The following is a 13,420-nucleotide window of genomic DNA, read 5'->3' as shown; positions in this document are numbered from 1 at the left end:
AAGCTGAATTTCTAACTTGGTAACTGTAAGCTGTGGTCTGCAGGAGGGCTGGGGAAGGTGGAGGTGCCAGCCGTCTGCACGGTGGGGAGCTGCGTGGGGGCCAGGCCCGCGGCGCCCCGCTCCCGAAGGGCCCGTCCGGCCCCGCCGCGGCTCCAGGGCTGCGGGACGTGGAGCCCTCCCCTGCGCTGGGGAGCTCCGGGGAAGCCTCCCCGGGGCTGGGGCTCAGCAAGCTGCCCCGCGCCCGCGGTACCCAGCTGCTGTCCCCAGCAGGTAGCCGAGATGGGGACTGCCCGTTGCCTGTGGCTAAGCGCGGCCTCTTGTCCCCTCGGCATGGGAGCAGGGCCGCGCTCCTGCCCCGCGGCAGCCCCCGGGCTCTGCCCGCTCGCCCTGCGGGGCCGTCCCCGGCACGGCTGAGCCCGGCGCCCGGGCGGGCAGCGCCGCCCCTCCTTGCCCGGCAGCCCAGGCCTCGGGGCTGCGTTCGCTCCTGCCCCTGCGCCGGCCGCCCGGAGCTCACGGGCTCTCGAGGCTGGGCTGCTCCTGCCCGGGCTGGCGGGGAGCTGCTCGGGGGCTGCGCCTGCACCAAGGGCACGCGTCCTGCCCGAGCGCGGCCCCGCCGCCGCGCTGCCTTCAGGTAAATCCGGGCTCTCTGCCCAGATCGGCTGACTTTGCCCACACGCTAGACACAGGCTGCTCAGACCCGCGGGTTTATTATAGCCCTCACCAAGCTGTGAACCTCTTCCCTTACATCCGAGGTCTTGCAGAGCTCTGTGATCTTCAAAGCCTGGCTGCTGAGGTAGGCTGGAGGGCTGATTTTGTCCCACTGCTCGTTAGAAGGAAAGGTTAAGCATCCGCGCAGCTTGTCGAAGAGCTGCCGGATCCTTATCCTGAAGGCGAGCAGCAGGAGCTGCTCCTCCCCGAGCGGGGCGCGTGGAGGCAGCTGTCCCGCGGCGCTGCCCTGCGGAGCGGAGGCGACGGGCGTCAGCGCGGGCGGCTGCAGCGCTCGCTCCGGAGCAGGATCCCGGCCCCGCTCCCCGCCCGGGGCACCTCGGCCCCGGCTGTCCGAGGGCGGCGGGCAGCGCGAGGCCGAGCGCCTCCCCGCAGAGCCCCGTTCACTGGCGGGCAGGTCCCGCTCCAGCCCGCAGAGCGGCCGGGCTCTCCTCCGGCCCGCGGGGTCCCTCGTCCCGCCGCACGGCCACCCCCTTCTCGCGCTACGCGGGTGCTTCTGAGCAGTACCTCGACTCTCGTTCCCACGTTGAATTTGGCTTGTTGCCCCATGGCGAGGAAGGAAACTGCGATCTTGTCCTGGCCCAGGATGCGGACTCCCACGTGCCGGTTCAGGGAGATGAAGATGGGACTCAGCGGGACGGGCGGCCCTGGCGACGCTCTGGCGTTCGGCCACGTCCACGTTCTCACCCTGTTGCCTGCCTGGTCCAAGTACTGCCCGCCATGAATATTCATGTGTATCCTAACGGGAAGGAGGAAAGGGCGGCTCCGCAGCCGAGCTAACGCGGCCGGCAGCGGCAGCAGCCTGTGCCCAGCTCCCCGCGGCGGAGGGACCGCACGCGCGGCCAGGCGGGCACGAGCCGAGCCCCCTCCTGGGCTCTGACCCAACACACACATCTTCCTGCTCCTGCAACGCAGTCCTGGGGCCTTTCTGCTCTGGGGCACCTCAGATGCTCGCTTGGACTCAATGATTGGGAAGGTCTTCTCCAACCATAATGATTCTGTGGTTCTAAAGCAGGACCCCACGAGCTCGATGCAGTGGCTGAGACAGCCCAGCACCTCCCAGGTGTGTTCAGCTCCTGGGAAACCCTTCTGGCAGGGACCAGAATACAAAAAAAAGTGGTAAAACAAGAGGCCTGAAGCCCACCGAGTGCTTTGTCCTCCTTACACTATGTAATATATAAAAACCACAACAGCCAAACAGCTTGGCTTTGAACATTACCAGGACAAACACATTTCCCCGGTGCCGCGAGAGGGAGCGGGCAGGTGGAAGATGGCACTGATTTCTCCCCGAGTCCTCCGGGCCAAGGCCTCCTGCCTCATCGCCCGCGATGCTGCGGCACACAGCGACCCCCTCAGCAAGTGCTGCGGCGCGCCGAAGGCCTGGGCTGTTTCCAGTGGTACTAATGAGCCTTTGCAAAAAAAAATCCTTCCTTTCCCTGCAGCTCGCCTCTCCCCTGCGCTACATGTTTTCCCTTCAACGTTTGAGCACCGTTAAAAATACCCTGTATAACCTCTGCCGTATGAGGCGCTCAGCAGAGAGGCGCTGCCCGGCGCAGACCTACCACACGGAGCCGTTGGGGTGGTAGCAGGTGCCGGTGCCGGTGGACTGGAACACGGCCCGCATGGCGGCGGTGCTGGCCGCGTCCTCGCGCACCACGCAGACGAAGCGCTCCGCGGCGCGCGCCACCACGGCCGCCAGGTTTCCCGACGGATAGCCGCGCCGGATAAGGGCTCCACAACCGCTTCGCTTGGCGGGGCAGCTATCAGTAAATATTGCAGAGCACCACTTTGGGGTGTAAGAAATGACATATTATCTAGATTACTGTGTTGAAGCCAGAATGAGGTTCCAGTTTTAATTGGGAGGCTGCCAAACTTTTCTCTACGTTATTTTTTTCTATACACTGGCACAAAATAATTAGAGATAAAGATACTTTTGCTTTTTAACCAATCACCCAGGCAGAAGTACTTCGCAAGCTTATATTAAACAGACATTCTTGGGGTCTGTAAGGTTGATGATTCAACTTACTGAGCTTGAATAAGAGCAGAGAAAATGGGTCAGGTCTTATTCTCCCGGGAGGAAAAACAGACAAGAGGGTGAGAGTAAAAGGCTCTGCCCCGACCCCGCCTGCCTCGGGTGTATCCAAACAGCAGCTATTCTGCTTCGCAGCAGCCTCTCTCCAGCAAGGCCTTACTGGGAGCGCATGCGTTTATGGCACTGGGTTTGTTGCAGCCGTGGGCAGCGGCCTGTCTGCCTTGGGAGCAGATCTCAGACTCATTTCTTACATCCCTGAGTCAGAAAGAAGTGAATCACAGTAAGGAAAAGTTCGATGACTTAAAAACATTGTGGTTTAGATAATGGCAAAGTCAGCCTGAAATTACAGGGTCCTTTGGTGAAAGCCCTTCTGGTTTTGTTTCTTAACATGGTACCGCTCGTCGCAGCACCCTGGTGCTTGCCCCCCTCCTCTTTTTTGGGGGGGTTTTAGAAGTAAATATACCTGGTGGGCCAGATTACTTTATGGTAAAGCAGACTAGAAAAACTAAAAATCAGAGTTACAGCCCTGGAGCAAGGGAGGCAAACGAGCCCCATGAAGGATACAAGAGCTGCGCTGTCCCGTCTGGCAGTATGGTGAGGAACTTCCCTCCGTGCTTGTAGTGCTTTTCCAGGAACTCGCCCTTCAGCAGCTGCGGGCGGAGAGGGGACGCTGAGCGCGAGGCCGAGGCCGAGGCCGCGCGGGCGCCACCGCGCTCGCACCTTGCCGGCCCCCAGGGCGAAGTCGCAGCAGGCGACGCTGCAGGGCCCCTCGTCGGGCGGCGCCGCGGCGCTCCCCTCGCGCGGCAGCGTCCGGCCGCTGCGCGACGGCGGCTCCCGGGACAGCAGGTACGAGATGGTATCGACTTCGCTCGACACTGAGGGGCAAAGAAGGGTCCGTGCGTCACGCGGGGTGACGGCGCCTCTGGAAAGAGGCTGCAGGTCTGGGGGTTGGCTGCAACGCTGCAGTCTGCACCTGGGCATGTCTGCCCAGCGAGAACGGTCCAAACTGCTCACCTGTTTCAGAGAACAGCGGTAGGGAAAAACAAAGTATTTCCCCCCATAATTTTATCTATCTGTGTGTGTGTGCGTAAATACTGACATTTTCTCTGGAAAGCGCTGGCAGTGCTCGGGAGGACAGAGCTGCCATGGGCCGCGCTGCCCGGCCACCCCGTGCAGACGCAGCCGCGCTGCAAGCTCAGCTGGGCACACAAGGCTGCATCCAGGGAGCTGCTCGGCACCCACAGCCAGGACCAGCAATTCCGGGTGTTCGCCCGCCAGGCAGAACACAGTCCGCTATACCGGCTGTTCCTACCTTCCCAGCTCAGCTCTGCCCACTTACTGCTCCTTAAGGTCAGTTTCTGTGCATCTCAGATGGAATATTCACATTTAAGTACTGAAAATAACCGCAAGGGGACCCTGTCTTTGCAATGAAAAGCTAACTGCCTTTTTTTTAAAAAAAAGAAAAGTGAGGAACCATTTAACTCAGCAGAACCTGATTTAATGGGATTTCACACTAGATAATGAACTAACATGCCCCTGCATAAATCCTCCTATTTGATCAGAGCAGCATTAGACACAAGCAGCTCGGTTTAACTTCCTGTTGCAATAAATAAATACATAAATAAATGCAAACTCACATTCAGGTAAACTTGCAGGCTCCGTTGCCAGGAAAGCTAACTGTTTGGCCATTTGTCTCTCCTGCTGCCTGCAAAATAGAACTGTTCTTGACATACATTTCACACATCTTGTTCAGATGTAAAGTAGTACTGGATATCCTTAGGATACTGTCCTATCCTTATTACATTGTCCTTACTGGGAATGCAAGCTGCTGAACGTGCTTTTCTCTCCACTCACATAATTGCAAATAACTGTTGGAGGCCATGGAATGGCACCAATGTAATAAAACCTCAAAAATTAAAATTGCTCCAATGCAAAGTACTATGATGAAATATTTAGTGAACAGACTTTATGACTGCAATGGCATCAGTTCTACTGATAATAGAGCTAAGCACAGTAATGGATTTTTTATGAAGGATTTTTATATGAAGATTTTATGTGGAAAAAAAAGCAATGCTGCCCATTAGACCAACCAAACAGGTAATGTCCAAGAGCAGCCCCTCTCCTCTTGTCTAGCTTCTTCCGTATGTGCGTGTCTAACAGCGGCTGAGCTCCACGCTGTGCTCCTGCCGCGCGGGTACGTCACGCGCCAGCCCCGCGCCCGCCCCGCCAGCGCAGGCACCTCTGGTAGGCGCGCTCCTTCGCCAGGCGCCGCTCCGTCTCGTTGCCGTGGGACTCGTGGGGGCCGATAGCAATGGGGTTGCTCCAGGCGGCTTCGTGGCGCCTCCTCTCCTCGAGGATGAACTCGTAGAGCTCCTGGTACCGCTCGCAGCAGAATTTCTGCAGGCACAGGGCAGCGTCGGGCAGCGCGCGGCTCCCCGGCGAGGCTGTGCTCATCCTCCCCGTGCCCTTACCGATTTATAGTCCGCCGACGGCAGGCACACAGTTTCAAAGGAAGGAAACAGTTTCAGCAGGTTACCACAGTATTCGCACTTTGGAATATAGTCCTCCCCCATCTAAAGTCGAGGTGAGGGAGAGAGGAGGATAGAAATACATATCAGCACACAAATCCATGTTTTACCTTGGTGAAAGAACGATTTGCTCGAAATACAATATTTAAAGCATGTAAGAACAGCTTCAAAAAAAAAAAAAGTGTCTGTGATACTCGGAAAGGTTTAACTCAAGCCATTAAATTCAGGAAATTTCCTAAGAAGAAAAGCAGATCTATATTTGTTTAAAATCTCTATGTTGCTCAAAGAAGTGGAATTACAACAGTAGTGGTAAGATCCCTTCATTCCGAATGAAGGAAAACTTCAGAGCAAGCAGAACGCTGCAGTCTGTGCTCATTCACCAGCCATTTCAAACACGTCACTCGGGGTTTGTAGAGAAAACGTTCCCTGACTGCTGTACTTTGTGCGCCACAGCAAAAATCCATGGGGGAGTTCAGCAGGACTCATCAGATTTGTGGACCAAACCAGCTGAGCACGTCTGATGCAAAACAAGGCTTCTGCGCTAATGTGTTTTGAGAATGATTCTCTAAATATTGTAAATAATTTATCTATCTATTTTTAAAAGAACTCTTGTATCTCAGTTATAGAAGGTGACACTGCCAAGAGCACACTGCGAAATGTACTCACTCCTCAGAGAGTCAGCGACCACACAGAGGCGTAAGGCTGAATGGGTACTTCTCACGGACAACTTAGCTAGGGCTATACATTCACATTTTGTTTACTATAGCCTAGGTACACCAGAAACTATAGTTAAATTTATCATTAAAATTATCTTCTGAACATGTAATTTTGAAATGCTGAAATTTGCCTTGCTTCCCACCTCATGCCTAGGAATAACACCTGTTTGACTCAGGGTTACTTGGAATTCTGTGCTCTGCTTATGGCGTTTGACTATAAACCTAGTACCTACATTAAGTTTTTATCTCTGTTTTAGACAAAGGGACAAATCTGCTAGGAAATTCTCAGTGCAGGAAACGTGATGGGGAGAGGAGTTGTAGAGCCTCCCGCTGTTTAGGCATGTACAACGAGCATCATTTCAACAGCCTAACCAAAGAAAGACTCTCGGTCATAAAGAAACTCTTGCACGAGTTTGACAAATGATTCTATGATTCTAACTGGCATTATTTTTATTCTTCCTACATGTGACCTTAGGATAACCCCCCCGCCAAGTCCTCACCTCAATCTGTATGTTTTCTCGGGACGACTGTGGTCTGTAGGCCAGCAGAGCAGGGAGCCCAACAGAGGGGAGCGTGCACAGTGACTTCCTGAACAGCTTCACAAAATCTTCTTTGAACTCAGAGGGGAAAATGCCAATAACAAGGTGGAGTCAGTCCTTTGTTCAGGGGTAAAACCATCAGGAACGAAAGCTGCAACTGCAGGAACTGCGAGCGCCCTTACCTCCAAGTCACACAGGATATCTAAGCGGCTGAGCTCTTCTGACAGCGCTGCAAGCAATAGCAATAATGAGAATTACTTGCTGGGATCCCCAAAAGCAGACTTTTGGGCCCCTTGGGCACCTTTCCTCTTTCAGCCACCCTTGTCAGCTGCCTGACATTCATTGGGACCCTGAACCAAGTTAAAGTGCATCATTGGATCAGAGATAACTTTAGAAAGTCCTCCAGAAGGCAGGGAGATGGCTTACAGCCCGGGGCCCACAGCTCAGAGCACCAGCCTAACACTGCCTCATTCCAAAGCATTTCCAGACTCTCATCCCGGGAAGAAAGAGCCTTAGAGGCAGCAGCAGCTCTTCTCATCTCGGAGCGCAGCCCACACGCTGCGAGGGCTCGGGAAGGTGTTTGGGGACCTGGAGGCCCCACAAAGCGCCCGCGGCCCCGGCGGGGTTTCTAGCGCCGCTGTCGACAAGGCCGGGGTCCCGCCGGGGCGGCCGTGCTGCGGGCAGCACCGCAGGGCGCAGGCAGCACCGCGGCCCTCCCGCGACACCTCCATCGGCTGCAGCACGCTGCTCGGCATGCCCTCCCCTCCGCGGAAACCCAGCACAGCCCTAGCTGGAATTTCAGTCCCCTAATCCTGTAGAATTTGTGTTCTCCTAAGTCAGCTTGCCCCGCTTTCCAGAAAATGCTTGGCCAGATAAAACCCCAGGCAGGTTTCACATTCCTTTCTACACTCTTCTCTTTGGAAAGTATTAACAAATCAGAACACATATTTGAAAAGAATGGAGTAAAAATAATAAAATAAAAAAAATAACATGACAGTCCCTGGTTAACACCCCAGCTGACGGGCCTGCAATGGGAACTGCAGCTCTGGAACACATCTGGGAATTAACTAAATGCTCCTAGAGAAGAAGCCGAACGCTGGGAATCGCTTATCCTTCTTGAGGGATGAATGAGGTGGCTGCTGTTTTCCTCTTTTCCAGGGATTTCCGGCGTGCCGGGCTCTCCCGAGGCGCCGCTGCCCTGGCCTGCCCCGCGCCCGGCAGCGCCGGCTCCGCTCTCAGCTTCCCTGGGGGTTCTGCAGCGCCCGAACCCCGGGTAGATGATTAACTGCTGGCACAAGTGTGATTGCTCTGTACTGTGATCACTACGGTGACGCTCATGTCAAAGACACGTAAGGCGCTATCCTGCCTCTAATACCTTCTCCTGCAAATGCATTCAGAGTGAAATTCCAAACAAATCTCCTGCCAAGGCTAGAAGAGGGAGCACTTTATCTGCTGTAGGATGTATGTGCCCCTTTTCTGCCGGGATGGAGCTGCGTGCAGCTTCTCTCAGTGCTTCCAGCTGGCAGGCTGTGTGTTGTGGCCCTTATCTCTCCTCCTGCCCTTGGGGGCACAGGAGATGAGGGATGCTCCCCTATAGAGAACAGCTGCCTGGCTTGGAAAGGAAGCACGAAGGAGGCTTGAGGTGGTGCCCAGGAAGAACAGGATCAGGCGAAACCTGGCACTAAACGCCTAAGCGCGATGCTGGGAAGGGAAGGAGCCGCTACTCAGTCATGCGCCAGGATGACTCAGCTGAGCAGGAGAAAAAAGGTGACACATTTCCAGCTCTCCTTAAAGGCTCTGCGGTCCCTTTCCCAGGAGGGCAGCGGGCAACGTTCCTGCCGTTCCCCAACGCCTGAACGCGCGGGTCGCGCCTGGGAGCTGCTCTGCAGAGCTCAAGGGCCGGGGGGATTCCTGCCTCCTGCGCCCAGAGCTGCCGCCAGCTCCCGCAACCCGCGGTGGTGGTGCCTTCCACAGCGGCTACGCGGGCGCCGGGCCGCTCGGCCGGGCGTCGGGCACGTGGGTGACCCGCGTCCGGAGCGCACGGCCGCTGCTCACCTGCCTTCCGGCAGAACTGCTCATACAGCCAGCTGCCTTCTGTCTGCATTGCCACTGCAACGCCCAGCGGCCTCACCGCAGCGGGGGCACCGGCACATGTTTCCATTTCCCTTGAAGAAGAGACGCTGGCAAAAATATTTTATTAAAAACACAGTTTAGATGTAGCAAGTGGGACTTGGCCAGTTTTGCTGTCCTGGCCGAAGATGGATCAAGTCTAAAAGCCTTAAGGAAGCCTTAAGGAAGTCTTTGAATTTGTCATACAAGTCCCAAGTAAATTTCTAACTGTTTCATAACACTCACAAACATTTTCTTCTACATAATCTCCTTTACCACGAGTGTCAGGATGATCTGATTAATATGTCAACTACTTAAGTCTATTTATCTTTCATATTAAAAACTGAAATGAAGTGTATGAAAGCTGAGAAAGCAGAAGTAATTAAACCCGTGCAGTGGGGCAGATGCTGACAGATGCTTGACCAACTTTTTTCCTTCATGGTGCCTATTTAAAAATTAAGTACTTGATTTGGTTACTTCATATTTCCTAGCATCTATACATCAGCTCTCACCACAGGAGAAAACAGGAACTTTTTTCAAGTGTTTGGAGGGGGGGGGGGGGGGAAAGTGTGGGGAGATTTAGCTTCACAGTGGAAAGAGAGGCAGGCAGGAGGAAGAAATCACACCACAGGGCAGCACCATTCTTTTTCTAAGCAAAATATCCTATAAAATGCAAAGGGGGGAAAAGTGCCAGCCCACTCAAGGCCAAGCACTGCCCTCACCGTGCTGTCTGTGTGCATGAGCATCCCCCTGCGATCCCCTTTTCCAGCCTGCATGCCCTAACGCTATAGGAAGCAGCTGGTAATTAGCAAAACAGGGGAATGAACTGTGCCGGCTGTGGCCAGCTGAGGACCAAAGGAGCGTTCCCGGGCAGTGCCGGGGGCCAAAGGGGCGCCCGGTGCAGCCCCGCAGGCTGCTGCGGCACAAGGCTCGCGGCAGCGCTCCCGAACCTGGGCAAAGCGGCGCCCGGGGCAGGGGCGGCCGGGGAACCTCCCACCAAAACCGCCTTGGCTTGGCTTTCCTGGCGGGTGGACACTGCAGCCCACGAGAACTACAGGGGGGGTACAAAGGGTGACCGGGAAAACCAGCAAAATGACGATGTGCCAGCTGCTCCCCGCAGGGTTTTGCCCGGCCGGCAGCAAGGCCCTGCCCGCCCCGGCGGCCCTGCTCGCCCCGGCGGCCCTGCTCGCCCCAACGGCCCTGCTCGCCCCGGCGGCCCTGCTCGCCCCAACGGCCCTGCTCGCCCCAACGGCCCTGCTCGCCCCAACGGCCCTGCTCGCCCCGGCGGCCCTGCTCGCCCCAACGGCCCTGCTCGCCCCGGCGGCCCTGCTCGCCCCGGCGGCCCTGCTCGCCCCAACGGCCCTGCTCGCCCCGGCGGCCCTGCTCGCCCCAACGGCCCTGCTCGCCCCAACGGCCCTGCTCGCCCCAACGGCCCTGCTCGCCCCGGCGGCCCTGCTCGCCCCAACGGCCCTGCTCGCCCCGGCGGCCCTGCTCGCCCCGGCGGCCCTGCTCGCCCCAACGGCCCTGCTCGCCCCGGCGGCCCTGCTCGCCCCAACGGCCCTGCTCGCCCCAACGGCTCTGCTCGCCCCAACGGCCCTGCTCACCCCAACGGCTCTGCTCACCCCGGCGGCCCTGCTCGCCCCAACGGCCCTGCTCACCCCAACGGCCCTGCTCGCCCCGGCGGCCCTGCTCGCCCCGGCAGCCCTGCTCGCCCCAACGGCCCTGCTCACCCCAGCGCGCGCAGCGGCGGCAGGGCCGATTCCCTCCTGACGCCTCCCAGGACGCGCGGGCGGCCGGTGGGCGGCAGGGAGCCTGCGGGAGCAGGGACACGCGTGCAGCGGGTGTCACACAGCCGAGCGGGGCCCGCGGGGCGGCCCACACTGCACGGGCTGCGCAGAGCAGAGCCCCGTCCTGCCCCCCAAGTTCACGGGCAGCTTCTAAAGGGGGGGTTGCTGCAGGCAGTCCCCCCTCCAGACACTTGTGCGTGGCTGGGGAACCACATCCCGTGCTGGGGCAGCGAGTGCTGGGGCGCCCCTACTGCAGGGGACGGTCCCCGCGGGCCTGCGGGACGCGCCAGCTCTGCCCACGGGGCGCGGGCACCAGCGGCACCGCGGTACCTTTCTCCGGAGCCGAACCCGGCTGCTCCGCGCGCCCCTGAGCGCTGCCCAAGGCCGCGGCTTCGCTGCCCGCCGGGCTCCCGTCCGAGCGCCCGTCCCGCGGCGACCTGCGCGGAGGGGAGCGCGTGGGCGCCGGGGAGCGACGGGCCCCGCACCGCGCCCGAGTCGGCCCCGGCCCCGCCGCCGCCCCGCGCTGCCCTATCCCGGCCCTGCGCCCCCATCCCGTCCCGCCCCGGCCCCGCCCGCACCGCCCCGGCCCCGCCCGCACCGCCCCGGCCCCTCCATCGCTGCCCGCGCAGGCGCGGCCCGGCGGCCCCGCGCGTCTCCATGGCGACGCTGGCGCTGCTGGGACGGGCCGCGGCGCGAGGGCTGCTGGGAGGGGCCGGTCCGGGCCGGTCCGGAGCCGCGAGACCCGTGTCCCCGTGGAACGCGGCGCCCCTCGGCAGCGCGGGGGCCCTTCTGCAATTCAGCGGCAGAATGTGGCATAGAATAGGAAAAAAACCTTCTTTTTTCCTTTGAGATATGGGATCTCTGTGCCTTCAGGAAAAAAAAAAAAGATGCTGTAGAAAGCCCTAATGAAAAAAAGTCTCTCAAAAGATTTAGTGTGGGCTTTAAGGAACATCAGGGAAATCGCCTGCTCCATGAATCCTCCCGCGCTCAAGGGCGCACTCCAGAGCTGCCTTGCTCGGTGCAAGGAGCTCTTTCCGCCCAGCCACGGGGACTCGGCCGCTCTCGCGCTGCGACTCGAGCGGAGATGGGGACGGCGGTTGTGCTGGGGGGTTCCTGCCTGGCCCCGGTAGAGCCAGGCACCTCCGGCAGCGTCACCGTGCGGGTCCTTGATCCCTGCTGCACCGCAGCAGAGGGGTTGGCTCCACCGCCACACACGGGGCCTCGATCCCTGCTGCACCGCAGCAGAGGGGTTGGCTCCACCGCCATGTGGGGCCTCGGTCCCTGCTGCGCCGCAGCAGAGGGGTTGGCTCCACCGCCATGCGGGGCCTCGGTCCCTGCTGCGCCGCAGCAGAGGGGTTGGCTCCACCGCCATGCGGGGCCTTGATCCCTGCTGCACCGCAGCAGAGGGGTTGGCTCCACCGCCGTGCGGGGCCTTGATCCCTGCTGCACCGCAGCAGAGGGGTTGGCTCCACTGCCACGCACGGGGCCTCGGTCCCTGCTGCGCCGCAGCAGAGGGGTTGGCTCCACCGCCATGTGGGGCCTCGATCCCTGCTGCACCGCAGCAGAGGGGTTGGCTCCACCGCCATGCGGGGCCTCGATCCCTGCTGCACCGCAGCAGAGGGGTTGGCTCCACCGCCATGTGGGGCCTCGGTCCCTGCTGCACCGCAGCAGAGGGGTTGGCTCCACCGCCATGCGGGGCCTCGATCCCTGCTGCACCGCAGCAGAGGGGTTGGCTCCACCGCCATGTGGGGCCTCGGTCCCTGCTGCACCGCAGCAGAGGGGTTGGCTCCACCGCCATGCGGGGCCTCGGTCCCTGCTGCGCCGCAGCAGAGGGGTTGGCTCCACCGCCATGCGGGGCCTCGATCCCTGCTGCACCGCAGCAGAGGGGTTGGCTCCGTCGCCATGTGGGGCCTCGGTCCCTGCTGCACCGCAGCAGAGGGGTTGGCTCCACCGCCACACATGGGGCCTCGGTCCCTGCTGCGCCGCAGCAGAGGGGTTGGCTCCGTCGCCGCGGGGCCTCCCCGCCGCTGGGTGTGCAGAGCACAGGCATTCCTCGGCAGGTGTTTTCACAGCGCTTCGCAGTTCCCGGGACGGAGCGAGCGTCCTTGCCCTCGGGCTTCCCTGTAATCCTGCCGTGTGCCTCGGGACCGCTAAGGAGCAGCGAGGCCGCTGGCACGGGCTGTGTCCTCGGCCGGGGAGCTGCTCCCCACACGGCTGCGGCCAGGCCGGCCTTGCTCCCGCTGCAGTGGGGACGTTTATTTGGGTGCCGCTCCCGCGGTGGGACGAGGTCTGCGAGCGCCGGCGACGGGGCAGGCGGCGCGGCCCATTGCCCGTCCCGAGCGGCTCGGGGCGTCGCGGCCGCGCGCAGAGCTGCTGTTTTTGGGAGCGATGCAGACAGAGCAGAGGCGGCAGGTGCAGCCCCGCGGCACCGCAGGGCGTTCCCGTTCACATGGGTCAGGGGCTACCTCTGAAGCGGGGCGGCAGATCCCCCGGCCACGCAGCCCGTGCCACGAGGCTGCCGGGCTCCTCCCGGCGCCCTGCAGGAAGGGCCCAGCGGGTCCAGGGCGCCGCAGGGTGCAAGTGACCCAGCAGGAACAGCCTGCGCGCTCGCTCGCTCCTTAGCGCAGCACATAACACAGGGTAGTTTTTGCAAAATATTTATTACAAAATAAAAGGAAATATGGCAACAAAACTTAAATAGCAAATGACATGACACTGGCCATAAAGCTCTTGCTGTATTATTCTAATTAGTCTTAGATACAATAATCAGTAATCAAGTCTGTCTCCAAGAGAAGCTGCGTGTAGACAGCCCGCATATAGGTGTATATTATCGGCTCTAGCTGTTTGGGGATGTTAGACTCGGCCTCCTGCTTCCGCAGCGCCCACCCGTGAGCGCCTCTGCCGTGCGCTGGGCTCGGAGCCGCCCGCGGGGACGGGAGGCAGCAGCGCCCGAGCTCTGCACGGCCGCCCTGTCCCCGCATCC

At 59.8% G+C, this 13,420-nt stretch overlaps 1 protein-coding gene across 1 annotated transcript; it reads right to left on the bottom strand.

The window, feature by feature from the left end:
- Positions 1 to 688: 688 nt before the first annotated feature.
- On the bottom strand, positions 689 to 11,703 carry ERICH6 (glutamate rich 6). The gene is made up of 14 exons (XM_088530447.1): positions 11,555 to 11,703; positions 10,768 to 10,874; positions 10,381 to 10,462; positions 8,597 to 8,706; positions 6,724 to 6,770; positions 6,503 to 6,619; positions 5,230 to 5,331; positions 4,998 to 5,155; positions 4,396 to 4,463; positions 3,479 to 3,633; positions 3,323 to 3,408; positions 2,289 to 2,468; positions 1,234 to 1,465; positions 689 to 955 (listed from the first exon to the last, which is right to left on the bottom strand). The coding sequence occupies exons 1-14, from the start codon at positions 11,701 to 11,703 to the stop codon at positions 692 to 694; spliced, it is 1,857 nt and encodes a 618-aa protein (XP_088386573.1). The 3' UTR covers positions 689 to 691.
- Positions 11,704 to 13,420: the final 1,717 nt, after the last annotated feature.

Source organism: Tinamus guttatus, unplaced genomic scaffold, assembly GCF_059628265.1.
Source record: "Tinamus guttatus ecotype Peru unplaced genomic scaffold, ASM5962826v1 Tinamus_guttatus_pri_ptg000376l, whole genome shotgun sequence".
NCBI classification, from domain to species: Eukaryota; Metazoa; Chordata; class Aves; order Tinamiformes; family Tinamidae; genus Tinamus; species Tinamus guttatus.
The sequence above is the reverse complement of the archived record's forward strand: the minus strand, read 5'-3'. Positions and strand labels throughout refer to the sequence as shown.